General features: G+C 48.7%; 1 protein-coding gene across 4 annotated transcripts; it reads left to right on the top strand.

Annotated features, from left to right (window-relative positions):
- The first annotated feature begins 6,168 nt into the window (after positions 1 to 6,168).
- FFAR4 (free fatty acid receptor 4) lies at positions 6,169 to 25,019 on the top strand. Of its 4 annotated transcripts, none has more exons than XM_065894331.1 (3): positions 6,169 to 6,783; positions 14,507 to 14,635; positions 24,353 to 25,019. In XM_065894331.1, the coding sequence occupies exons 1-3, from the start codon at positions 6,217 to 6,219 to the stop codon at positions 24,740 to 24,742; spliced, it is 1,086 nt and encodes a 361-aa protein (XP_065750403.1). In that variant the 5' UTR covers positions 6,169 to 6,216; the 3' UTR covers positions 24,743 to 25,019. The 4 variants fall into 4 exon arrangements, with proteins under 4 accessions (XP_065750403.1, XP_065750405.1, XP_065750404.1 ...); XM_065894333.1 differs by having other exon boundaries at positions 6,210 to 6,627; positions 24,353 to 24,850; XM_065894330.1 differs by having other exon boundaries at positions 6,217 to 6,783; positions 14,507 to 14,652; positions 24,328 to 24,742.
- Positions 25,020 to 26,895: the final 1,876 nt, after the last annotated feature.

Below are 26,895 nucleotides of genomic sequence, written 5' to 3'. Positions count from 1 at the left end.
GTTGTTTCTTTTTATTTTTTAAAAATTAATTTATTTTATTTTATTTTTGGCTGCATTGGGTCTTCGTTGCGGCACGCGGGCTTTTCTCTGGTTGTGGCGAGTGGGGGCTACTCTTTGTTTTGGTGCGTGGGCTTCTCATCATGGTGGCTTCTCTTGTTGGGAGCACGGGCTCTAGGTGTATGGGCTTCGGTAGATGTGGCACATGGGCTCAGTAGTTGTGGCTCGTGGGCTCTAGAGCACAGGCTCAGTAGTTGTGGTGCACAGGCTTAGTTGTTCCACGGCATGTGGGATCTTCCCGGACCAGGGCTCAAACCCGTGTCTCCTGCATTGGCAGGCAGATTCTTAACCACTATACCACCAGGGAAGCCCCTTAGGGTTTTTTCTTTTTTAAAAATACTCTGTCCTAAAAAAAAAAGAAGTTTAGCATAAAAGTCAGCAGAACACAACCTTACAATTAAAAGTGGATGTACTTAGCCCCATAAAAAACTATGTAGTCTATATTTTTCTTGTTTCACTTTAGACCAGTGGAAAGTGAAGCAAGGACGGGCTTCTGGGAGCCATTGTTGGAGACTGTGTGGTTGGGTGTGTCCCCCACCTGCAGCCAAGCTCTGGGCAGTAAGAGGTGTATCATGGGGCAGCCATGTGCATTGGGGTAACGGAAGGACAGAACAGAAAAATAATGTTTCAGGAAATTTTAAAAATCCATATTATAAAATAGTGGGTGCGCCCTGACCCCCAGTTTGTAAAGTACCTGTATGCCTACAGACAGCCTCAGATGCACAGAAAAAACACTGGAAGTCTACACGACAAAACTGCATGGGGTTATCACTGCATGGAAGAATGATGGTTATGTTTATTTTCTCTGAGTTATTTCTTGCATTTTCCAAATCTTCCTGTTTTATAATCAGAAACATAGAAGGAATAAAGAAGTAAAAAAAAAAAAACGTGATGCAAGAGAAATCTTGCAATATACTGTTTAAGACCTTGGCCAATGGTCTTCTTGGGAAATGCAGAATTTCAGTGAAATCACATCTTGGATTGCAGAAGGCTCCTTTGGGACTGTGCTGACATCACCCACCCTGTCTTCACATTTCTAGGGCCTGGCCTGGTGCCAGGCGTGTGGTAAGGATGGAGCCATCAGTGTGCGTCGTGTGGGCCACTTTCCCTCCTAGACTGGCCATTGTGGCTCCTCACTGAGAGGGGCCCACGGAGAAAAGCTGCCACTTCCGTAGAAATGGACCTTCTCTGAATTGCTTTCCTTTCTGAGTACAAAAATTTGTATTTGCAGCTTCTTTTTGGAAGAGTGGAGCAAGGTGCAGGAATTCCCTGGTGGTCCAGTGGTTAGGACTCTGCGCTTCCACTACAGTGGGCCCGGGTTTGAACTCTGGTTGGGGAACTAAGATCCTACAAGCCATGTGGTGCGGCCAAAAAAAAAAAAAAAAAAAATGGAGCAAGGTGATCACCAAATCCCTTTTAGAGGCAGTCTGGTTGCCATTGAAATAAAGACCATCTTTAAAGCAACAAGCCTTGGGGAGGCGGATCTTCCAAGATTAGGCATCTCGGTGACAAGCGACAGGAGTTAATTCTAGCCAATTCAAGCAGGAAAGAAATGCATTGGAAAGGCTCCCTCTTTGTATGCCTCAGGAAACCAAGTGTCGTCACACTAGGACTCCAACCATCAGGCCCGGCGCCAGCCCCTCTTTGTACATCTCAGTCCTCGCAGTTGCTATAAGGCTGACCCCTACATCTCCTCAGGCGAGATTCCCACAACAGTGAGCTTGAGGACAGTCCCCAGGCAAATGGTTGGCTTGATAGCACACAGTTTTATCCAGTCAGCAACCCCTATGTGATAGGTATGAGGGGGGATCTGAGGGCTGGAGCAGGGACCACCAACAAGTGGCAGGATGAGCTTGCGGCACAAGCCTGCAAACCCTGCCAAGGACACCCACCTGAGGGGTGCATGCGGAGGCCGAAACCCAGCGAGGCCCTGCTCCCCAGGCTCAGAGCCTCGGCTGCATCCACCTTGCCTTTTCCTAAGTGTCTGCTCACTTTTCTAATTTTTATAAAGCATGGCATGTGTTAGGTATGGCTGGGCCACCAGATCTCATTGACAGATACCTGCCCTGGCTCTCATGCCCTCCACTTTGCATGTGCCCGAAGGCCACTCAGTGCCCTTGGGCCTCCTTGGAGTAGAAGCAAGAGATGGCCCTCCCTGCGCCCTGCTGGCCTGGCCGAGGTGGTCACTCAGCTGTGAACACTCAGGGCAGCTTGGCCTGAGGTCTTGTGGGAGCCCGCTTTGATAGGATGGGAGGAGCGGAGGCAGGAGGGAGACTTTAAGTGTTTAAGTGTTTACGCAGGGATAAGCGCCCTTTGCACTCTGCTCCAGAATAGATCCTAATTTTGCAAGGAGATACTCTGACCTCTGCAGGGACTTATGTCTCAGACCCGATAGATGTAGATATATAGGTAAATAGATGATCCATAGACTACCCACAGAGAAGTTTGGAGAGGAAACTGCAGGCTGGAAAGCATTTTCATACAAACTTTATGAAAGTTTTTCCAGAGGGAAATTAAGAAAACCACACACAGAAAAAGTCCCCTCCTCTTTAGCTCAGAAACTAGACTGTCCATTTTTATATTTGGTGGATCCTCGTCTCCATTTTTACCATTTTATCTTAGAGTGGAAGAGGCAAGGGAGCATGATACTAACACTAACAGTAATTAATGGCCATAAGCAGTGAATACAACTCTCACAACAAGGGCTCAGTCTGTGGTTTCCTATTGTCTTGTCTCCAAGGGACATGTGATGTCAATCCACCCTGGTGACTCTGTACCTGGCCCCATGGACTAAGGGGATTTCGCAGCCTTGGCCACCTAGGGCCACAGCACAAAGCTGAGCTTCACCAGTGAGTTGGTTAAAGGGTTTATAGAGTTTGCAGTGAAACTCCTACCGGGAAAATAATTACATTTCTGGCTTTTGCCACAAGGTGGGACTTCACAACAGAAATCAATAGTAAGCAGTAAAGTCTGCTGAGGCCTCAAGAGGACAGGGTTTCTCAGTCTCAGCACCATTGGTATGTGGGGCTGGACAATTCTTTGTTGTCGGTCTGTGCTGTGCATTGCACGATGTTCGGCCACACCCCTAGCCTCTCCCCTACCCACTGGACGCCAGTAGCAATCCTCTAGTATGACAACCAAAAATGTCTCCAGATACTACCAAATGTCTCTGTGGTGGAGGGTGTGTGTGTCTAAAATCTCCCCCCAGGTAAGAAGCACTGCTCTAGTGGCTAATAGCAGGGGCCCTGGAATCAGACTGCTCAGATTCAAATCTTAGTGCCTGCAACCTGGAGGAGCACTGAATGAGTTACAAAACATAAAGGTAGGGCTTCCCTGGTGGCGCAGTGGTTGAGAGTCTGCCTGCCAATGATGCAGGGGACACGGGTTCGTGCCCCGATCCGGGAAGATCCCACATGTGGCAGAGCGGTTGGGCCCGTGAGCCATGGCCGCTGAGCCTGCGCGTCCGGAGCCTTTGCTCCACAACAGGAGAGGCCACAACAGTGAGAGGCCCGTGTACCGCAAAAAAACCAAAACCCAAAAAACATAAAGGTAGGCTACCACATGATTTATCTTCCAAACCAGAGCAATTTGAGAGCGAAAGAGGGTTCTAATAATAATCTCATAACCTGAGACTGTCTCAGCAACAGGGATGTGTGGTCAGCCATTAAGTCCACACACAGTGCTGAGCACGGAGCCTGACCCAGTGTCCCCTGGATGACAACTATGCTAAGTGTGTTACAGGTAGGAACATCATTTAATCCCCCTAAACCCTGTGAGGTGGTACTGTTATTATACCCTTTTTTTTTTTTTTTTTTTTTTTGCTGTACAGGGGCCTCTCACTGTTGTGGCCTCTCCCATTGCGGAGCACAGGCTCCGGATGTGCAGGCTCAGTGGCGGCCATGGCTCATGGGCCCAGCTGCTCCGCGGCATGTGTGATCTTCCCAGACCGGGGCACGAACCCGCGTCCCCTGCATCGGCAGGCGGACTCTCAACCACTGCGCCACCAGGGAAGCTCTATTACACCCTTTTGATACACGGGAAGATTGAAACACTTAAAGCTAAAATAACTTGCCCAAGGTCACACACTGAGTAGCACAGTCAGGATTCGGGTCCTGGCAGGCGAGTGTCCGTGCCTGTGTTCTAACCACTGTCCATGTGTGCTTGGGGGTCCCAGGAAACACAGTGCTGCTGAACGTTCACCGAACCCCACATGGACTTCTAGCTCTGGGTTTTTCACAGTTTCAACATTAAACCCATTGACAAATCTGGGTTTTCAGGGGTTACTGTGATGGAAAGCGAATACATGGAGATCAGTGTGGAGCAGGAGATGAGAGTGGCAGTGTCCCTCCAATTCCCAGCTTTGTGGAGCTCAACAGGGACACCCGTCCCTTTAGGAAGTCATTATTTAAGAAAGATGAAAATTTTATTTTAAAAATTCATTCATTTATTGTTTTCCCAGATGGCTACTAAGTTGTTAGGACATAACGTCAAGTTATTTGGACCCAGCTGCTTAATAAATGGAACTGTTGGGTATTTCTTTTGGCCTACAGGTGCCATGAAGGTGATGTGAAAGGAGAAAGTTTGGGAACATCTGTACTCACCATTTTGCCATTGGGAGAACTCTGGAGGGTAATGATGAAGAAGGCTTTCTAGCACAGAGACCCCACTCTGGTTGTCCACTCTGGGGAAACCTCTTCCTGTCTCCATGGCACTTGCACGCACATGTGTTACCAAATCCCACTTGAGTTACCTTTATTTCAATCTCTTGCCCTTTATCAACTGTGTTGGGAAGAAAACTGCTTCTCTTTTACTACCTGAATTTAGTCAAGGTTCAAGTTGAACATCTCTCACTGACATGCAGTCTGCCCTTCAGGTCAGAGGTCACATTGCCAACTCAGACCCCAAATGCCACAGTGATAAGCAAACACAAATGCACCCCACCCCCGTGCCAGAGAGCACCTCAAGGCTGGTACACCAAATTTTTAATAAATACACAGAGATGATTACAAGACAGATGACCTGGTAGCATGGCAAAGGGGAAGACGGTGAGGGTGTGCATGGTGGGACGGTGTCTGGCCAGGGATGTGGTCACTGGGTTTAGGGCCACAAGCATACTTTCATTCTCTGTCTAATTTACCATAACAGAAAACTAGACAGCAGGGGTGTGGTGGAAACATCTGGGTCAGGGCCTTTTATTACTAACCAGGGGCCACCCTGGACAAGTCACTTCTTGCTGTGCCTCAGTTTCCTCATCTGTAAGGGGACTGGATTGTCCATTGCTTTTTAAATTGGGGTGCCAGAGGCGCATTCACCACCTGTGTGTGCATTTGGAGTGTCTGTCTTTCCGGGGTGCTAAGTTTATTCAAGATTTTGGGGGGCCCACTCTTTTTACATTAAAGCATTTTATATTTTGTTCAGAACACTGAATTTACATGGATTTTAATTATGGTAATAATTGATGAAGTTTCGTGAGCAATTACTGTGTGCCAAGTGTGAATCCCTTTATATGATCCTCACAATTACCCAATGAGATATTATGTCCATTTATAGATTTTAAAAAAACAAGGGCACAGAGAGATGAACCAGTCTACCCAGTCACATGTTACTAAGCAATGATAAACAACTGGTTCCCTTGCCCCCCAAAAAGATCTGGGCCCATTGCAAGGATTTATCCGCAGACCTGTGAGACTTCTCTGGCGAAGCCTGAAAAGCACAGGCCAAAATGATCTCACATTTTGCGATCACAGGTCCAACTCCGGCACTCCTAAATCAGTTTTAGCTAAATCAGTGGATTACGGTCATCCTCCGGGTGCCCCTGGAGGATGAAGGGGGCTGGGGAGGCCTTGGGGGGTTTCTGGGGGTTCGCTAGGTGGGGTTTCCGGGCCGCTCGGGCGCTCCTAATCGGCCCGAGAGCAGCCTTTGCCTGGGCTGCCGCCTCCCTCCCAGCCTGGGTGTTTCCAGCCGGCGTTGCCGGTACTTCCTCGTTCCCGCGCGCGCCCCAGGCTTAGCTCGCAACGCCCAGCGCCGGCGCTGCTCAGGCGGGAGGGGGCCAGAGGGGAGATGTCGCAACCGTCTCCCTCCCTCTTTCCCCGCCTTCGCACTCAGTCACCTCCCAGATGAGCCCGCTCGCAGACGGCTGCGGGCCGCGGTGTGCCCGGCATGTCCTCTCAGTGCGCGCAGGCGGCGGGCATTGGGCCCGCGCGCAGCCTGGAGCGGACCAACCGCACCCGCTTCCCGTTCTTCTCCGATGTCAAGGGCGACCACCGGTTGGTGCTGAGCGCCGTGGAGACTGTGGTGCTGGCACTCATCTTCGCGGTGTCGCTGCTGGGCAACGTGTGCGCCTTGGTGCTGGTAGCGCGCCGACGACGCCGCGGCACCACAGCCAGCCTGGTGCTCAACCTTTTCTGCGCGGACCTGCTCTTCACCAGCGCCATCCCGCCCGTGCTGGCCGTGCGCTGGACAGAGGCCTGGGTGCTGGGCCCGGGTGCCTGCCACCTGCTCTTCTACGTGATGACCCTTAGCGGCAGCGTCACCATCCTGACGCTGGCGGCAGTCAGCTTGGAGCGCATGGTGTGCATCGTGCGCCTGCAGCGCGGCGTGCGGCGCCCGGGGCGGCGGGCGCGGGCCGCGCTGCTCGCGCTTATCTGGGGCTACTCGGCGTTCGCCGCGCTGCCCCTCTGCATCTTCTTCCGCGTCGTCCAGCAGCGGTTCTCCGGCGCCGACGAGGTGAGCGCCGGGGTGTGCACGCGGATCAGGTGTCCGGGAAAGGCTGCCAGGCGGGTTGTGCCGGAAACGGTGATCTGGGATAGTCATTAACAAAAACAACAAAACAATAATAGGCCGTTTGCTGCATTTAATCGTTGTGTCACCGTGCGCGGCACTAAGTTTTATCTGTGAAATTTCACTGTGACCCTACGATGTAGATCTCGTAAACGCCCTCCAAAACGTTGTAAGTGGAGCCCCCGTAGTGCCTGTAAAGTGCACTGACTGTTGAGAGATTAATGGAGTAAGGGGCTTAGCGGCCAGACAGACCGAACTAGGGGACCGGGAATGACTGATCACATTATAGTAAATTCTGCTTTCTCTTAGTACTCTTATTATCACACCTATTTACAGGTGAGGAAGCTAAGGTACACAGAGAGTAACTTGCTCAGCGTGTCTCAGCCTTAGCGCGAGGAGGAGCTAAGATCGCGCTCAGCAGATTCAGTGCGGGCCGGATGAGGGTCCTGCTTTGAGAATCGCGGGCAGGTGTGTGTGAATGGGCCGGGGAGAAAGGGCTTTGTTGACCCAGAGACCCCGGACCTAGTGCTGCCTCTAGCGGGGCTGTGACTTCCCCTCCGGAGCCTCAGTTTTTCCAACTGCAAGACGGAAAGATTAGACTAGACCATGGGATCTTACCCTGGGAGCTTTGAATGAAGAGTGGCTTCAGAGTATCTTGGGCGCCCCAAATGTTCCGAAGATTCCAGAGGCTGAGCCCATAAGCGTTATTCTGGGCAGCGCACCCAGAGTTGTCATTAGGATCATTACGGGGGTCCAGGATCTAAAAAAGATTCTGCGCACAGTTCATGACATTGGCTCGAGGCTATTCCTATCCCGCGGTACAAAATTGCGGGCGCAGGTTTGTTCTCTTTGCTGCCCTGTGGCGCCGCTGCAGGGTTTGCGCGCGGAGATTCACCTGGGACACCTGACCTCGACAGTGGCCGGCGGTTCTGGCTGTTATCGCGGTGTTAGGTTCTGTGGGCCTCGCGGGGAGGGCCGGGGACAGAGGTACGTACGCCCCACGGGAAGGCGCGAGTCTCGAGGCTCAGCCTCCTGGAGTGTCTGCCCGAGGCTGGGTTCTCCGCCCCGTTCCTTTTCCCTATGACAGCAGTCGCTGGTTTTCTGGCCGTGGGACACTTCCTTGGCCCTAGGAAGGAGTGTGGGCCCTCCCAGCAGAAATCACAGTCCCAAAGAGAGCCCTAAGCAGTGACCAGAAGGGGTGGGAGGGCCGGGAGGGAGGGGGGAAGGCTTCTAGCTATGAAGGTGAACGTAGGCTGACGTGAATGCAGAAGTGGGCTTCTCTGGACGTTTCCCAGACTGGTCTCTCACACAGGCCTTTCACTGGGGAGAGAAGTCTGCATCCTGTGTGATATATATATATATATATATATATATATATATATATATATATATATATATATATATATATAGTTTTTAACACAAATCAAACCGAAAAGCCTCTGGGGGGCTGGGATTCTGCCATCTGTCTTTTGACTTTTTTAAGTTATTCTGTCACTGAGTTACAGTGTTTCTGTATTTTTCACAGACTTGAGGGATTTCACAGAACTCAGGGAATTAAAACACATAGAACATACCTTAAGGATATCTTATGTTTCCAGACAGGTATCTTTGTGCCTCCCCCTTTTACAACTGTTTTAGGTACACTCTTACTTAACTGGAAAATAACACTGAAAAATGAGGCTATTGTTACCTCCCAGCCAAAAACCCAGACTAAAACTTCTTGCTGACGTGGACACGGGGGTTGTTAGAGTGAGAAGGCCTTCGCACAGATGCAGGACCTTCCGTGCCTTGCCACTCTGTATTTTACCTCAGGTAGGGCATCTGTGGAGGTTGGAGCCCTACACAGCACTTCCAGAATGACTACAGTTTTACCGTAAGGTGCTTCCGTGGAGGTCTGTGTTGTGGTGGTCTTCCCTCCAGTCCCCCTTGGGGCTGGGCTCACAGACCCCTCTTGTTTCAATGCAGAAACACCTCCTTGGTCTTAAGAGCCTTTGGAGAGGGATATGGGGAAAGCCACTGGGAGAGAATGGGTCCGCACAGCATCTCAGAAGATGAGGGGCCAGGTGAGCTGGCTGCAGGACCCCTGTTCCCTGAAATTAGTAGAGGTGGGGCCGGGGAGCTTGTAAGGAAAAACTGGGACAGTCCTTTCCAGCTCTCCATCCTCTGTCTTTTCCCCTACCTGCCCCTCAGCCCCCAACACACACATATCCACACCTGCCAGTAAGCCAACAAACAGAAAACTCCTGGTTCCTCAAGGGCCATGACCTGAATATGTAGGAAACATCTTACTTTATAGGTGGGCCAAGTGAGGCTCTGCAGTTAAAGAAATAAGTTGAAAAGACTGAGAAATAGCAGGGGGGAGGGGGTGGGGTCACTGAAAGAAAAGAGACAGAGAAGGATCTAGTCTAGACTGAATTGAGACTCACATTTAAAATTAGCAAATGCTTGTTTTCTCAATCCTCTACTCCCAGCTTCCTGGCTGTAGATTCTGCCTGCCCGCTCCTACTTGGACACTAAATATGGAGGTTTTGGATGGGGGGACATTTTCCTACCCAAACCACCAGCTGAGAGAACTAACTAAACCCAGGCGCTTGCTGGCTTCCTCCCCTCAAGGAGCACCGGCCCGGGGAAACAGTGCCTCTCAGAGTTTTCTGTTTATCTGAGCTCCCCCCACAAAAAACCCCCAAGAACATGATTACCTTTGTCCATTTGGGCAGTGAGTTCCAAGCAGTCAAGGTGACTAGACTCTTTCAAACTTAGATGAAATGATAGACAGACTAGAAAATGCTAAATAATTTGGTATTAGGAATGCAGGCTTTGGAGTCAGACGTTCTGAGTGAATCCCATCTCTGCCATTTAGGAGCTGTGAGCCAGAGGCAAGTGGTCTCATCTCTCTATACCTCACTTTCCTCATTTGCCAAATGGGCACAATAACAGTATTAACCTTATAGGATTACTGTGGGGACGGAAGTTCAGTGAATGAGCTAACACCTGGCACACACACAGTTAAGCGCTCAAGAGTTGCCAGCTATTATTAGTTTCCTTATCTTTGGTTATAAATATTTTAAACATTTTTCAAACAGTACAATTCTTCTGATTGCGGTAAAATAAAAGACTGCCATTTTAAGAGGGTGGACACATCCTAGCAACTTAGACATCTCAGCCGGGTCAGCTCAGCCTTTGCCAGTGGGATTCCTGCCTGTGTATGCTGTGGCCCTGGTGGGGCGTGACCCTCATTGGCAGGTGGGGAGGACTGTCCACCCCGGTCAGAGTGTGCTGCCCATTGATTCTGCAAACACTTACTGAGCACCCCTCCCTCCTGCCCCCGCCGTGAGCCACACGACCAAGACACCGTCCTTCTCTTCAAGGAGGGGCCTGTGGATCACGCAGATTCTGGTCCCAGACCCTGCACAGTTCGGTAACCCCACAGTAACCCCACGAGTTGGTGTTCTCTTGTTTATTTTCTGAAGGAGAAGATGCCTGTAGTTACAGAATGGGCAAAGGATGGAAGCAGAAGTTAGCTGGGGTCTGTCTGTTCCTCCTGGTGCCTCGCCCATGAGTTCACACTTCCGGAGGAGCGCTTGGTCCCACTGCTCTGCCCTGCCCCAGTTTAATACCAGGCCAATAATGCCGTCGTGTCCCTACTGAATGTGGATTGGCTGAGGAGACAGACAAGTTTCCTCACATTTGTTAATATTAGAGGATACTTTTAAGATACAGGAAAGTCCATCTCTTGCCATGGGTATGTTCTTTCTTCTCTGCTGGGAAGCTGATAGGAGAGGAGATATATAACTAGGATTCCTAGTTCCTTAAAATGACTTTGAAGTCTTCCATTTTGTTTGAAGAGGTGGGGTGGGGAGAACTATTTACAAAGGTGTTCCCAAGGGTATTCCAGGAAGAGTCATTAGAGAAGCTGACCGGAAACAGCTGGAATCAGGTGGCATTTGCAAATGAGTTAGCCAGTGCGGGGAGGGGTCAGCACTTGAGCAGTGCCTGTAGATAGATGTCCCCCATCCACAGGAAAGTCTTCCTGGAAAAGAATGAGTGACGTGGGGGACTGGAGGGACATCACAGGCAGAGGAGATAGCCCACAATGTTGGCAAGAGATGGTGCTGGAAGGGTTGGTGGGGGTCAACTAGAGAAGGGCCAGTTACACACCCTTTAGGGCGTTGGGACTTAGGAGGTGAGAGATGGCCCGGTCTGTGGTCTGTGGGGGGAGGGGGAGCAGTGAGAACGAGCTTGTGGTGGGTTGGATAGCTATTAAGGCAGAACCTAGGAGTTCCCTCTGAGTGGAGAGGGAAGAAGAAGGTGGAAGGCCAGCACTCAGGTATCTGACAGCTTGGAAAATGGCGGCTCCGTGCCCGGAGTTGATGATGCAGGAGGTGGAATCTTTGGGGTGGGACACTGGAGGCTAGAAGTGCCTGTGAGGCATCCTATAGAGATGCACTCAGGGCAGTGGGGCCAGTCTGGGGTTCAGGAGAAGACTGGGCTGGAAAGAGGAGATTGCAACAGCATTTGCAAAAAGCCGCCATGGAAATGGCTGAGACTGCTGGGGAGAGGTGGAGCTCGGGATGGGAACACCAGTCACGGTCCACCACACTTCACACCACTGTACGTGGCCTCCCGTCTACATCCTTTCTGGTCCAGACACTGAGCTCCAGCTTCCCCATTCCCTTGACTGAAGCCCCATCCTTCCACGCACAGCTGACGCAACCCCTCCTGGATGCCGCTTTCCCAGTGACTCCACGATCCCATCACCTATAGCTCTCTGGGCTTGCCGCTCTGTACTGAAGTTTCCTAGTGCTTTTTTCCCTCCCTGACTGTAGCATAGCCTCCTTGCGCATCCTCACTGTAGCCTCACAGTGGCTTAGTCACCATGGCTTGAGTCAGCGAGTGGTTGGACAAATAGATTAAAGGACACTGTTATCGGCTCAGCCAGCTCTGCTTCTGTAGCTCAGTAACAAAGCAGGCCCAGCACTTTTGGTTTTCAAATTTCCTTTTTATTTTTTTTTATAAATTTATTTATTTTTATTTATTTATTTTTGGCTGTGTTGGGTCTTCGTTGCTGCGCGCAGGCTTTCTCTAGTTGCGGTGAGCGGGGGCTACACTTTGTCGCGGTGCGCAGGCTTCTCATTGCAGTGGCTTCTCTTGTTGCAGAGCACGGGCTCTAGGCGCATGGGCTTCAGTAGTTGTGGCGCATGGGCTTCAGTAGTTGTGGCTCGTGGGCTCTAGAGTGCAGACTTGGTAGTTGTGGTGCACGGGCTTAGTTGCTCCTCGGCATGTGGGATCTTCCCGGACCAGGGCTTGAACCTGTGTCCCCTGCATTGGCAGGTGGATTTTAATCACTGCTCCACCAGGGAAGCCCGACACTTAATTTTCTGGAGTGTATCTTTCCAGTCTTTTCTATGCCTGTGTGTGTGAGTGTGTGGATAGATACCTTTTCATTCACACCTACACATTTTCTTCAACAATACGAGGCTAATGCAGGCAGATTATTTAAGGATCTATATTTTTGTCTCTAATATAGAGAGAACACCTTGCTCTATCATTACACAGTCTTCTACAAAATCTTGTTAAGCCTGGAGAGGGCTAGGCAGACATTCTGGAGAGGGTTTTCAGAAAGAGTTGGGAGTTCTTGGGGGTTTTAAGAAATGCTTCTGGGGTCATCTGTTTCTCTGCCCTCCCTCCCTGTACATTTTTCCCATCACAAGCATAAGAATTAGAGACTGGGCTTCCCTGGTGCCGCAGTGGTTGAGAGTCCGCCTGCCGATGCAGAGGACGCGGGTTCGTGCCCCGGTCCGGGAAGATCCCACATGCCGCGGAGCGGCTGGGCACGTGAGCCATGGCCGCTGAGCCTGTGCGTCCGGAGCCTCTGCTCCGCAATGGGAGAGGCCACAACAGTGAGAGGCCTGCATACCGCAAAAAAAAAAAAGAATTAGAGACTAAGTCACACTCAGGGCTGGAGTCTGTTTCTTCTGTTTGCTGCTTCAACATTTCTGCTGATCTGTGTTGCCCACCCAATGCACTGGAATAAGGGGTCTCTGGTGGGTGGAGGTCTGAGTACAAGCATAGGCTACCTGGATTTCCCAAAGAGCTGTGGTCACTGCACTGTCAATATTCAGAAGATCCTTGAGAGACACAAATTTCTTTCTAATCACCAAAATGTAGAAAGCTCTAATAAACTTTATTCCATCCGGTGTGCACAGTGGGGGTGGGGATGAAGGAACAAGTTTTTAGAATGTCCAGTGCATTTGTAAACTGTCTAAACAAAACAGGAAAAGGAAGCAACATTCTCACCCCCAGCTCCCTCTCAGGGTACAAATATAACTAAAGCATTCTTCCCTGCCTGACTTGCCTTAGCGGTTATGGTAGGTTCTGGGATACCCTCTATAACCACTCATCTCTTTGGAGATGACTAAAAAGGACTACATCTTTAGGGTTTTAGACTATTATTTTAGGAGGAAATTTCCAAGCTTTAGCTTCCTCCTCTGTGTAATGGGAAAAATAACTATGCATTTCAATAAGGTTGTGATGAACATTCCATGAGATAATGTATGTAAAGTGCTTCCTGGCAAAGAATAAATGCTCAGAGAATTTTAGATACTGAATAGGAAAAGGAGTGATTATTTGACTCTATTTTGAGTTTGACCATGCAATTATGATACACGTTGGGAAATGATAAAAATTCTTTGCCTTTGCTTAGTATAGCATTCAATAAATATTGGTTCAATGAATGAATGAATGAATGATGCTATGAATAATGATACTGCTTATGGACTGTGGTTAAGATGCCTTGTCCACCAGAAATCAATAACGTGGTCTTTTTACACAGAATATGCTCTTAAAAAATCTGTTCTATGTGTCCAGAAGTGTGTAGGGCTCTTGTTTTCTAAAGAGTTTTGTCCTATAGTCAAGCAGGCGCTGGAGATTCGTGTTTGGGAGGATAAATAGATCTCTTGTCATTGACCTGTTTGTTCATTGGAAAAAATTGTTGCAGCAGCTTAGTAACTATCCAGTGAGGTCTGGGGACATGTTTCGGGGTTTGTAGTTAGTGTCAAACATTTGAATTCAACGCAACGTAGTGACAGCAGCAAGGTCACAAACCTGCATGCTCTTCTGCCCCATCCAGTGGTTTTACATCTTGATGGCCGTGGCTGCACCTTCACTCTGGGGCTGTTGCATTCTCCCCTGGAGGAGAGGCACACCTCACTCCAGGTTTTATATGTTTGCGTGTAGCACATCACTTCCAATCTATGTAAACTTTCAGGGGTCAGATTTTTCCCCTGTAAAATGAAGGTCTTGGAAGAGAAGGCTCAAGGGCTCTTTGCAGCTCAGCCCAGGGAAGTGGAAAGAGCGCTGGACCTGGAGCCATGCCTGGGAACTGACTCTGGGTCTTTCCAGCCTGGGACCCTGAGGCCCACGTGCCTCCCTTGGAGAATGGGAATAATAATTATGGTGATTCTGAGGGTCAGAGGGGAATGACTTGTAAGTGGGGTTGTGTGGGCAATGGAAGGGAGTCGGGGGTTTCTTGTCATACCAGTTGTGTAACAGCAAAACACAACAGGGTAACACAACATTGTAACAGTGCCAGGTAACCCCACCTGGGGCTGAGCTAAAGGCCAAATAAAAAGCCAGCATTAAATGACCTTCTCTTCCTTTTTGTAACTAGGAAATTCCGGTTTGCACACTGGTTTGGCCCAGCATTGCCGGAGAAATCTCCTGGGATGTGTCATTTGTTACTTTGAACTTCTTGGTACCAGGACTGCTTATTGTGATCAGTTACTCCAAAATTTTACAGGTATGTTTGCTTCAAGCGCCGTGGCTGAACTTCACTCAGGCTTGGGGTATTTCAGATGAACCTTAGCATTTCCAGGTCAAAATTTACCTTAGAATTTGCACCAGCCCAATCCTGGTTCACTGCCCAGATCCGTCCCTCTGCAACGCTGAGGGACAAAAGTTTGGTCTTTTTTAAAAAGTTATATCTATGTGACTTTTATTATTATCATTTGTTTTTGCTGATCACTAAAGTAATACAAGCTCATTATAAAAAATTAAAGACATAGAAATGTGTAACACAGATACTAAAAATCTGGTTTACCCCCACTGTTGACAATTTAAAGTACATTTTTTCAGGTTATTTTTCTTATAAATTTATATATATATACATATTTCTATGCAATGTGAGTATGTGTATGTATATCTGTGTACATATAAACACATATACGTATATATATATATGTGTGTGTGTATATATATATAATGAACCATATAAAATGGTCAACTATAAAATATCAACTATTACCATGGTTCAACCCAATGTTTTTTTTTTTAGATTTGAGATAATGCTATCTGCTTTGTAAATTCCTTTTTTTGATTAGCACTGTATCATAACGTCCTTCCAGATTGGTTCCTATATCTCTGCCTCATTATTTCTAATGGCTTCATGGTTCTCCATCGTATAGTTGTGACGTAATTTATTTTATGGGCTTTTGGGTTATGTCCATTGTTTCCCCATCACAAACAGCAGTGTGGTGATAAAGAATGTACACTTTTAAAAACTTTTATTGAAGTACAATATAAATACAGAAAAGCACACCCAGCATACACGCACAGCTCACACATTGACCACACTCCCAGAAACAGCTCCCAGAAACAGAACGAGAAACAGAGCATACGAGAAGCCCCTCCTCTATCCCTCTAATTGCTACCCCCCGCTCCCAGGGCATGTGCCTTGTAAAAGTGCACTGAAACAGGAAATGATCTCTATCTTCAATGTGACTATGTACAGGGACATAAAAAAGACTTGCCAGCCTCTTTCTTACCCCTTGAGGCAGCATATTTGCATGCGAGGTGCTGGCCCAGGTAGATGGCATCTACATGTGTTCATGCTCATTTCAGAAGGTTCAATGCGAAACGCTTGAGTCCTCTCCGAGGTTCACCGTTGTTAAATCTTGGTTTTATAGCATATAATGCGTCATATGGCGAACAAGCAGGTTGAAGTGGGGCCCTTAGGTCCTGCTTGCTGTCTGGCCACTGTTATGGCCCTTTTGTTGTAGCTAAAGATCTGTGACCTTCTTAGATGCTTTAGAACCCAAAGCCAGGCCAACCTCCATCCGAGTCTTCTAATCTCTGGATCCTGTGTGAGACGGCGCCCCCATGTTAGTCCTTAGACTCTTCCCCACCAGTTGACTTGTGACCTGTTTAAGTGACGTCCCACCTGGGGCTTGTTCAAGGGTATGAGGCAGATTCGGGCCTGGAGCTGAGGTCTGTAAAGTGCTTGCTGTGGGAGCCTGGCATGTGTAAATGCTGTGTAAGCGTTAGTTACTATCATTATGTTAAAAGAAAAGAAGGGAGGGAAAAAGGAAGAGAAATGGAGAATGAATTTTTTAAAAATTATTTTAAAAATATTTATATGGTGTTTACAATGTGTCAGGAATTCATTTAATCCTAACCAGGATTACAGATGAGGAAACCAAGGCACAGAGAGGTTAAGTAACTTACGAAAGGGCACACAGCTCATAAGCAGCAGTATCAGGACTTAAACCCAGGCAGTCTGGTTCCAGAGTCCCAACACTTTAATTCCTCAGACATTTGTTAAGAATTTGCTCTGTGCAAAGTGTTGTTGGGGAGTAGAGATTGGTCAAGAGTAAGCAAGTCACATTCTCTATCTAGAAGGAGCTTTAACACAAGAAAGGGAAGGGGGAGACAGACAAAGGTGCTGCTATTCAATGCAGTGAAACCCTGAAACACATTAAGGAGTGATACTGAGGCTTAGTTTGAAAACACTTTGCAAATTGTTAAAAGAGGAAAAGGAGGGAAAAGGGAGAAAAAGCAAAGGGCCATAAAAAACACGGAGACCAGAAGGGGTTATTTTAATAACCTGCTTTTGAGTCCTGAATCTGCCCCTTACTTGCTGTGTGGCCTTGGCAAGTTACTTACCTTCTCTGAACCTCTGTTCCCTCATCTGCAAAATAATGATCAAAAGTCCAACGGTTTAAGATTTTTGTGAGATACATAGGAGATATTCCTGGTGGGACTATGGTGAGTGTCATGCCTGCCTGTAGCAGGGGATGAATAAATTACAGCTGTTGTTAATTGTTAGGCGAGACTGTTCCTCTAATCCTCTCACAGCATGCTGGGAAGACATACTGCTGAGATTTTTGAGAGAATAAACAGCAGGGCCCAGATTTGGAGCACCGCAAGAACATGGGACTGGCCCTAGAGCAGAGCTGGCTGGCTAGATGAGGGCTGGGCAGAAGCTGGCTGTGGCATCCGACCTCTCCTGCTTGGGCAGTCCCACTCCTGAGTCCATTAGAGGCAAGAGGGTTCTGATCTGTCCCTTTTCACTCGTGCCTCATGGTTCTCAGCCACCTTCTGAGGAAGGACTGACTTATTCTATGGAAAGGATATTCTTTTCCTCGGGCCAGGGCCCACCTGGAAACATCCTAGGAATCCTCGAGCCCTGATGTGTCCTCTTATCCATCTGCCTCTAACTGCAGTTCCAGACACTTTGCCTATAAACTCACAGCCAGCCTTCCGTTCTTCCCATCCCAGACCTCAGGACAGCTCCTGGATGAATCGAGTGTCTATCGTGACTCACAGTTATGAAATGGTGCTCTGAGCAGTGAGTCAATGATATAATTTAGATCCCATCACTTCCCTCACAGATGGAGGAAAAGCTAAAACCCTCACCTTAAGGCCCTGTGTGATCTGTCCCCTGCCTTCCCCTCTTGCGTCATCTTCTCCCCCTCCCTCGTGTCCTTGGGGCTTTTTCTCACACACGCCAACACACTGCTGCCTCAGGGCCTTTGCACCTGCCATTTCCTCTCCTGGATCTCTCCCCCCCAGACTTCTGCATGGGCCACTCCCCCACTTCATTTAGGTCTCTGCTCAAAAGGCTGTTCTCCAGAGAGATTCCCCATCATTCTCTAGTCCCTGATCCTGATTTATTTCTCTTCAAAGTACTTCCAACCCCTGTCATATTCCATTTGTGTGTATTTACTTGCATATCATCTGTCTTGCCCACTAGAATGCAAGCTCCCTGAAGGCAGAGACTTTGTTTTGTTTACTGCCATAGTCCTGTGCCTAGAACAGAGCCTGGCTTATTCATTGTAGGGGCTTAATAAACACTCATTGAATGAGTAAGACACAAACTTTGATCACACTGAAAGGGCCAACAGCACCTTCTCCTTTGGGACAGTGGGAAAACCACTGGACAAAGAGTCACGAGCCCCAGATTCTAGTCCAAGCTTTATTACTGTGTGACCTTAGGCAAGTCGCTTAATGAATGTGGGCCTCAGTTCCCTCTGGAGCCAAATGGGCCTCAGTGAATCATTTAACACAATAAAATGAGAATTGCAGATATGATAATGCTTTGAACAAACTGTTAGACTTTAATATGAAAGAGATCTAATGTGATTTTGAAAATTGCAACATTAATGCAAATATAAGACTTTCAGAAGATTACTTTCCACCCCACTGGCAAAACTGACTATTGACCATATCCCAGGAGGACTATTACATTTGTTCTCACTTTGCTCCTGTTTGTAACTTGGAAGCTGGTAAGCTGCCAGGTGGAGAGCCTGGGTGGGGCCGCCTAGCTTGCGTCTCTCTTCCTCTGAAGATACTCATAACTCAGAGACCCTGAATCAGCCTTTCTGCTGAGCTTTTTCTATCAAGAGCAGAACTCTGTAAAATCAATTGAACATCAATATTAATTAGCTATAATCATAGAGACACATTTAGCAAACCATAGGACAGATAACTACACCACCGACCCTTTTCCCACCAGCCCTACCTCTCACCTGTCACTGCTGCCTCTAACTCAGGTACCATCTCTAGGCCTGAGAAATGTCTCTTTCAAATCACCCTGACTTTTATTCCTCACAAGCAGAGTGTCCCCTAAAGCGTTCTCTAGAACTCCATGGGATGTTAGATGTTAGAAAGGGTTCTATGATCAAAGGAGTTTGGAAAATGCTGGGTTAATCAAAGTTAAATGGGTTTCTTTGCTGCAGGCCTTCTCAGAGCCTTTATTATGCTCATGAACTTTGAGAATCTCCATCTCTGGAATAGAGTAGGCAGCATTGCTAAACCTGACTGCAGACCGCCTTTTCCCCACAGAGCTCTCTCTGGGCTGGTGCTCCACAGACTCTCCTTTGGGAACCGCCATTCTCAAGCCGCTACCCTGGTTGCTGGCTCTGCCCTGGGTGAGCACTGAGAGGAGGCTTCACCGGGGCTCTTTCTTTCTGGGGCTGCTTCAGTTGCTCATGGCAATGGCCTTTTCCACCCTCTGCCTTCCCTGCTTCCTCTTTCCTCCTGACTCAGGCGTGCTCTACATCTCCAGTGGCTTTTTCCTATCAACAGTTTCCCAGGGTAATAGTCTCCAGGCCACTCCTCAGTGCCTTTGATCAGGCTGACCATGCTTGCTGGTGGGGCTTGGTTTATATTGTCACCCAGTAACCAGCACCATGGCAGGCTTTGTGACAGCTTATAGGTTTCTTGATCCCCCTCTCCCTTCACCCCCAGGCCCCTCACCTCCCAAACACTAGAATGGAAGTGCGGGGTGGGCAGTGCTACCTTGTTTCTTGCTGTGCATCCGGCACCTGTAGGAGTGTTGGCCACATAGTAGGGGCTCAATAAATATATGTTGAATGACAGAGTGAGTGTCTGGCCTGAAGCTGGAAAACCTTCACCTATCTCAGGGCTTAACTGGGAAGTGAAATCCCTTTCGACTAAATGTGAAGGCCTTAGGTAGTGAACACGTGGCCCTTCCTTTCTCCATGCCTGGATCTCATTCCCCAGCTTTGGGGCCTGCTTGCCGGTGATGGAAGGGGAGGTTGGTCCTCTGGAAGGATGGAGTCTGTTGTCTGATGATTCTAATAGGGAGGTTGTGGATTGACCAAGCAGCCCTCAGAGGAGACCCAACCCCAGGGGCTGGAGCTGGGTCAGTGGGAGCGACCTCTCCCCACATCCACCTGTCCGCGGCTGTGGTCTGGTGGCGTGGGGTGACAGAGGGATGTGGGGTGGGGAGAAGCTTTGCTCGTAGCCTTCAGATGCTCGTGTGAATGTGAAGGCAGAGAGTCTCAGGCAATTTAAAAGTGACTTTTCAAAGGACTGGGGGAGAAACTCCAAGCCTGTTGTCCTAGATGAGTAGTTCTCATACTTTAGTGATTGAGAGTAACCTGGGGAGTTTATAAAAAGTGCGGATTCCTAGGCCCACTCAGACCCACAGAATCAGAGTGTCTGAAGGTGGGCCAAAGCATTTACATTTTATGGAGTGCCAGTGACCCTGATGGTGGTGGCCGTGGGCCACGTTCCCGGGAGCTCTGTCCTCTGTCCTGGTAGTGGCAGTGGTGTGACTGGCGGTGAAGAGCGTACCCCCTGAGGTACCCTTCCCCCACTTGACCGTGAGGCCTTGAGCAAGTCACTTCACCTCTCAGGGCCTCCGTCTCTTGTCCCCAAAATGAGAGCATACCCCACAGGCTTGTTTTAAGGATTAAAGTTAATCCTCAAAAGTTTATCGAGCTTTTAATTTGATCTAAAAGCACACCAAGCATTCAGTGTAATGCCAGAGACACTTTAAACCCTGAACAAAAGTCGACTAGTCTTGTCATCTAATGTGGGGAAGGGAGCAGGGAGGAGCTGTATTTTATTATAATGGGCCCATTTTCCTTCTCATTCCCTCAGAGCTGTGGGAACTGCGGATGGAAGGAAATAGGGTAGCATCAGTCAGTGCTAAAAAAAGAGCCAAGCACATGTTCACTTGGCCCGTGAGTCAGTTGTTTTGCTGTCTGCTCATGGTCATTGTCAGACACTTGCCAGAGCCCTGGACCACAGCAGCCACAGGGCTGCCCAGCCCCAGGGAGCTGCAGTCTGGTGGGACTCAGAGGTAAGAATGATGCTTCAACATCTACCATAGAATATGTGGCAAGTGCCACGTGAATACCTGAAACAAAGCGCTGCAGGATGCCAACGGCAGATGAACCAGGATGCCCTCCCGGAGTCCCTGGCATTAGAGCTTGGAGTTACAGGCTGGATGGAAGGATTTCCACTGACAGAGATATTAGAGGGTGGGAAGGAATTAGTTTAAGTTTAAGCATGGACTGGAGTCAGACTGCCAAGGTTTGAAGCCCAGCTCTACGACTGCTTAGCTGGGTACTGTTGGGCAATTTCCTTAACCTCTTTGAGCCTCAGTTTCCTCCTCTGTAAAATGGGGATCATCACTTATCTACAAAACAGAGATAGAGTTACAGATGTAGAAAACAAAATTATGGTTACCAGGGGGTAAGTGGAAAGAGGGATAAATTGGAAGATTGGGATTGACATTTACACACTACTATATATAAAGTAGATAACTAATAAGGACCTACTGTATAGCACTGGGAACTCTACTCAATACTCTGCAATGGCCTAGATGGGAAAAGAATCTAAAAAAGAGTGGATATATGTATATGTATAACTGATTCGCTTTGCTACACACCTGAAACTAACACAACATTGTAAATCAACTATACTCCAATAAAAATTAAATTAAAGCAAAATAAAATGGAGATCATCAAAGTACATATGTCACAGAATCCTTGGGAGAATTTAAAGAGATAAACCAAGTGATATGTACAAGGATTTGGCACATAGTAAGTGCTCAATAAGTATGAACTTCCATCCACATCATTCATTCAAAAAATATCTAGAGAACTCCCTGGCGATCCAGCGGTTGACTCCCGACTTTCACCGCCAAGGCCCCAGGGTTCAAGCCCTGGTCGGGGAATTAAGATCCCGCAAGCTGCACGGTGAGGCCAGAAAACCCCCTAAAGAACCCCCAAAACCAAAAAAAAATATCTAAAAGACACTGTACCAGGGACTCCATGCTTCTTGGAAGAGCAGTGTGGACAGCACTAGCAATGAGGCTGCTGTTGGAATCGTCCTCGTGTGCCCACCAGGCTGCACTTAGCCTACTCAGAAGTGGTGCCATTTCCCCTGCAGCCTACCCACCTGCCCCTGGGCAGCTGTTACCCTCCCAGGTCAATCATCCAAGGCCTCAGGTTCACCAGCTTTCACCTGAACACATATTCTAACTTGGATTCTACACAGCACCTTCCAGCTTAGATGGGCCAGTGTGGCTTTTAGCCTATGGGTCTGAGCAGTCACCCCGCTGCAGAGCAGGGGGGCGGAAGTGGAAGGCAACTCCAGGAAGAGGGCTGGAGCCTTTTATGATATCGCTCATCTTCAGCTCACCTGAGCTGGAGTTTCACAGATGGGGGCTTTGACCATTCATCATTAGTAGAGTGACCTTCAACAAGCTGCTCACATTTCCCGAGATTCAATTTCCTCATCTCTGGAGCGAAGATAATAATAGCACGAATCCAACGAGCAGTTTTGAAGATTAAATGTGGCAATTTATAAAACAGATGCATTGTACAGTGGCTGGCACGCAGGGAGCCTTTCGTGAAGCTCGGTGATCCTGATTCCTGTTGTTCTTGGCGGGGAGTGGGTGGGAAGGAAGGGGTTCTGTTCATTCAGCGTCTGTTGCCTGGGTCCCCGTCACCTAGAAGTGGACCAAAACTACTACACAGAAGCAGCTGTATTTAATCACAGGAAAATTAAATGGCTACCCTTTAATTAGCTAATTAGAAGTATTCTAAAGAGAATATTTTAAGCCATTCGGGTCTTGGAGTTAATCTTGCCCCAAATTTGAACGATTCTGATTACTTTCTAATTGCTTCATCTCTCGAGATTCAATAATTTTAGGGGAATGGTCCTAGGAAGGCCCGGGCAGAGCTAACGAACAATAAGAGTTTTGGGGCTTCCCTGGTGGCGCAGTGGTTGAGAGTCCGCCTGCCGATGCAGGGGACACGGGTTTGTGCCCCTGGTCCGGGAAGATCCCACATACCGCGGAGCGGCTGGGCCCGTGAGCCATGGGCGCTGAGCCTGCGCGTCCGGAGCCTGTGCTCCGCCGCAACGGGAGAAGCCACAACAGTGAGAGGCTCGCGTACTGCAAAAAAACAAACAAACAAACAAAAAAAGGGTTTTGGCTATTAAAGTCTCCAGGCATGTAAGCACTCACTGTGTGCCCAGCAGCCCGCTCCTGCAGGAGAAGCAGGACACAGGGCCAGACAAAGCAAAGGCAAGTAAGCAAGCACCACGAATGTGGCAAGACATTCGGAATTGGATCTCTTACCTGGGACAGAGGTCACAGGCTGGAACAAAGCATGTCAGGCTAGTGGGTGCAGGGCCCCATTTTAGAGGAAAAGTAGAATTAGGCGTAAGCGCGGGACTCTGTATGTATCCCCGGGGCAGTGTGAGCCTAAGCACTGGGGTCTTTAGAGCCTCTGGGGAAGCCCCACCTTCTCTCTCACGGACTCAGCTTCTGTGGGGCTTTTGCTCTCTGATGTGAACAGTTCTAAGGCTCCTGTTTTCAAAGTACTTTGGCTAAACCCTCTCTCTGGAGGGCCTGTTTCTTCACCTGTAGAATGAAGGTGTGGAGTAGGCCTTGACTACTCAAAGTGCAGTCCTCGGGGCATGCAAAATCAGAATCTACACTTAAATAAAATAGTGCTGAATGCCTCACAGGCAGAGTGAAGTCTGAGAAGTGCTGCTCCAACCATGCACGGGCCCATCTAGCTCCAACACTCTGGTTCTGAGATGTTATGAAGCATTTGTCTGTTCCAAAAGTACTGTTTTTACGTGGGACAGTGGGGTGAGAGGACATGCAGGGCTTTATTTTAATCTGGTTAGCCTGCCTCAGTTGATGGGCCATATGTCCAAGGCTGCCCACAGCCAATTAGTAGCCAGCTTCTCTGATGGATGCAGAAGCAAGACCCTCTAACTGACCAGAAGAGACTGGGCAGAAGGTTCGGAGAGCAGTGCCTGCAAGGGCTCCTGAAAGAAGAGTCCAGAACACCCTTCTGAACCCATGTCACCTTGCCAGGTTGCCTCCTTGCCCACAGTCCCTCTGGTCTAATGCTGACCCTGCTCATTAGTACAAAATATTAGAGGTCCTTTCAGTTCCACTGTTGCGAATTTATTCTACTGATATGCTCATCTAGGTGTGCAAAGATAGGCACGAGGATGTTTATCCTACCAGCTGTCACCTCTCTCCTGGGGGCGTAAATGGGAAACGGTTTCAGTTTTTCAACACGTGTCACTAGCAGTGCTCTGGCCAGCTCCTCTTTCTTCCTGGGAAAGGGAGTCTTGAATGACACCTGAATCTGTGTTCACACATCTCTCTTCTAGACCATTGCATTCTGGCTTTGCACTTCCCCTCGTCAACACTATTTATAACACGGATGATCTGCCTTATTTCTCAGGAGGCCAGCTGACCAGCGCATCCTAAGCGCGGGCAGCGAGCCAGGCCTCTGAGAAGGGAGCTCTCTCCGCACAAAGCCCAAAGCCAAGTAGTCCCAGCGCAGTGAGAACGGCAGATTCCAACTCCTGGGCCTCCTCTGCCCCTCCAGGATCAACACTGCCGATGTCCTGCCGTAAACTGTGGCGCCCGCTCTGTTTTGTGTTCCTGCAGATCACGAAGGCGTCAAGGAGAAGGCTCACGATGGCCCTGGCTTCCTCGGAGAGCCACCAGCTCCGTGTGTCCCAGCAGGACGTCCGGCTCTTCCGCACCCTGTTCCTGCTCATGATCTCCTTCTTCGTCATGTGGAGCCCCATCATCGTCACCATCCTCCTCATTCTGATCCAGAACTTCGAGCAAAACCTGGTCATCTGGCCGTCCCTCTTCTTCTGGGTGGTGGCCTTCACCTTTGCCAACTCGGCCGTCAACCCCATTCTCTACAACATGTCACTGTTTAGGAACGAATGGAGGAAATTTTTTCACTGCTTCTTCTTCTCAGAAAAGGGAGCCATGTTTACAGACACATCTGTCAGAAGAAATGATCTGTCTGTCATTTCCAGCTAGTTAATTTTTCTCTGTAGGCGTCTATTTGTCACTCTCTGGCAAGCCATGGTGTGTTTTCAAAGGGAGTTCATTTCCAGGACGGTCGCACCAGGGTACCTGCTTTAAGAAAATGTAACCTATGCAAATGTACATTTACAGCACCAGTAGATTGAGGGGTGATCATTCAGTATAACAATCCTATCCTTTATAAAAGTATTTGCTGTGGGTTCCTTTTCAATATGAACTTTTTCAGTGTGTAATACGATTAAGTTTAATAATTTTTACTTGTAACTGTTCAGCAACCTCATCTCCTACACGTAAAGCCACGCCTTGCCGGTTTCCTGAAGTGAGTCTTGGAACAGGTCCAGGACCCAGATCTTTGCTCTGAAGAGTCATGGCCACTCTAGCTCCCCACCCTGGATTTGCAAGGCTGCAGGATCATTCATTAACGTCAAGAGCGCTTGAGGAATTTCCAAGGAACAAGGATTTAATTTCCAAGGAATTAAAGGTGACTTTATTTTTCATTTATAAAGGGATGCCATGGACCCCTTTAGGAGGAGCTTTGTCATGAAGTCAGAGAGGAGGTCGGATGACTGCAAACATTTGACAGTGAGAACAGGAGTGATTCCCTTCGTTGATCCACCTGTCAGATGCCTCTTAAGCACATGCTGTGGCCGGTGTTCTTGGTGGTGGGAATACAGCAGTGAACCAGACAGCCATGGCCCCTGCCCTCGTGGAGCTTACTTATCTTCTAGGTGGGGGCAGCGAAAAACCAAACATAAGTCACTAGACAATATAGTGTTATGGAGTGAATTAGCGTCGTGAAGAAAATGGGACAGTGATGGCAATTTAGATGGGGTGTTGAGGGGTCTGCGAAGACCGTTCTAAGGGGTATATTTGAGCCAAAAGGTAAACCACAAGAAGGAACCAGCCATGTGAATCCAAGGGAGTGGGGCTTTGCAGATGGAGCAGACGCTGGTGCTGGTGCAAAGAGGCTTGTGTACTTGTGGGACAGAAAGAAGATAGGTGTAAACAAAGCAAACTATTGGCTGAGCCTCCTGTATGCCGGGCAATGTCCTTGATGCCAAGACAGAGGGATGCTGTGCTGGAGACCATCAGTTGTGACCAGAGAGGTCACAGGGCTGGATTACACAGGGTCTGGGAGGCTACCATAGAGAGTTTATTCTGTGTTCAGTGCGCAGCCCCTGGAGGTTTGCAAGTGGATGCTGATGTGACCTGCTCTACTGGTTGCTGTGCAGGGAATGAACTTCGTGGAGCAGGAATAAAGATGGAGACCAGTTAGGTGGCTGTTGAAGCAGAGAAAGAAGATGGGGAAGTTGGAGGTGGGTGGCATCCGTGGGGGATTGTGAGAAATGATCTTGGGACATACTTTGGGAAGGCAGAGCAAACATGATTTATTGATGGACAGGATGCAGATTAGGAGGGAAAGAGAGGATTCAGGGGTGACTCCTGACAGTGATTGGATGGAGAGCAGGCAACAAAAATGGGGAAGACTGGGAGAATGGGAAATAGAAGGACCAAGAGTTTCATTGGGGGCATTTACACGTGAAACCCCAGTGAGATCCAAATGGAGAGCAGGCAGTGGGGTGCAGGGATGTGGGGTGGGGGCCTGAACATACAACGTTGGGAGTCACCAGATAGTGTTTGCAGATTTATGGCTTTATGAAATGTCCCTGGGAAGAGAGAGAGAGAAGAAACCAGAGCCAGCGAGAACCCAGGGCTATGCCAGCACTTGGAGGTTAGGCCAGTGGCTGGAACAGTAGCTCAGGGCCTGGCACATAGGACATGCTCAACCAATCTTTGTCACCAAGTAAATCAGAGCCAGTAGTTGTCTTTGCTGGTGGAGTTTCTTGAGCAGCTTGCTTTTGAAGTAAGGTTTATTACAAGCTTGAGGACTAGAGGACAGGGATCTTTTGTTCATCTTTCGTTAATAAATTTGGTAAATTAAAGCTGCTTTTTGAAGTGATGTGTGGCTGTCTTCTGGGTCTCTGGGGTGACACCTGAAGGGCCAGGCTCTGATGGCCCCTGTTCCGTGTGAATGACAGGTAGAGCTTTCCTGTGCACGGTCCCCTGCCTTCCCCCTTTCTGGTGGGAGAACAAAGCACATTGATTTGGGGCCCCCAGGAGCCTCTGTGGCCCCCTGATATGCCAGC

This window comes from Phocoena phocoena, chromosome 16 (genome assembly GCF_963924675.1).
Source record: "Phocoena phocoena chromosome 16, mPhoPho1.1, whole genome shotgun sequence".
In the NCBI taxonomy this organism is placed as follows: domain Eukaryota; kingdom Metazoa; phylum Chordata; class Mammalia; order Artiodactyla; family Phocoenidae; genus Phocoena; species Phocoena phocoena.
Note: the sequence above shows the minus strand (reverse complement) of the source record. Positions and strands in the feature narration are given on the sequence as shown.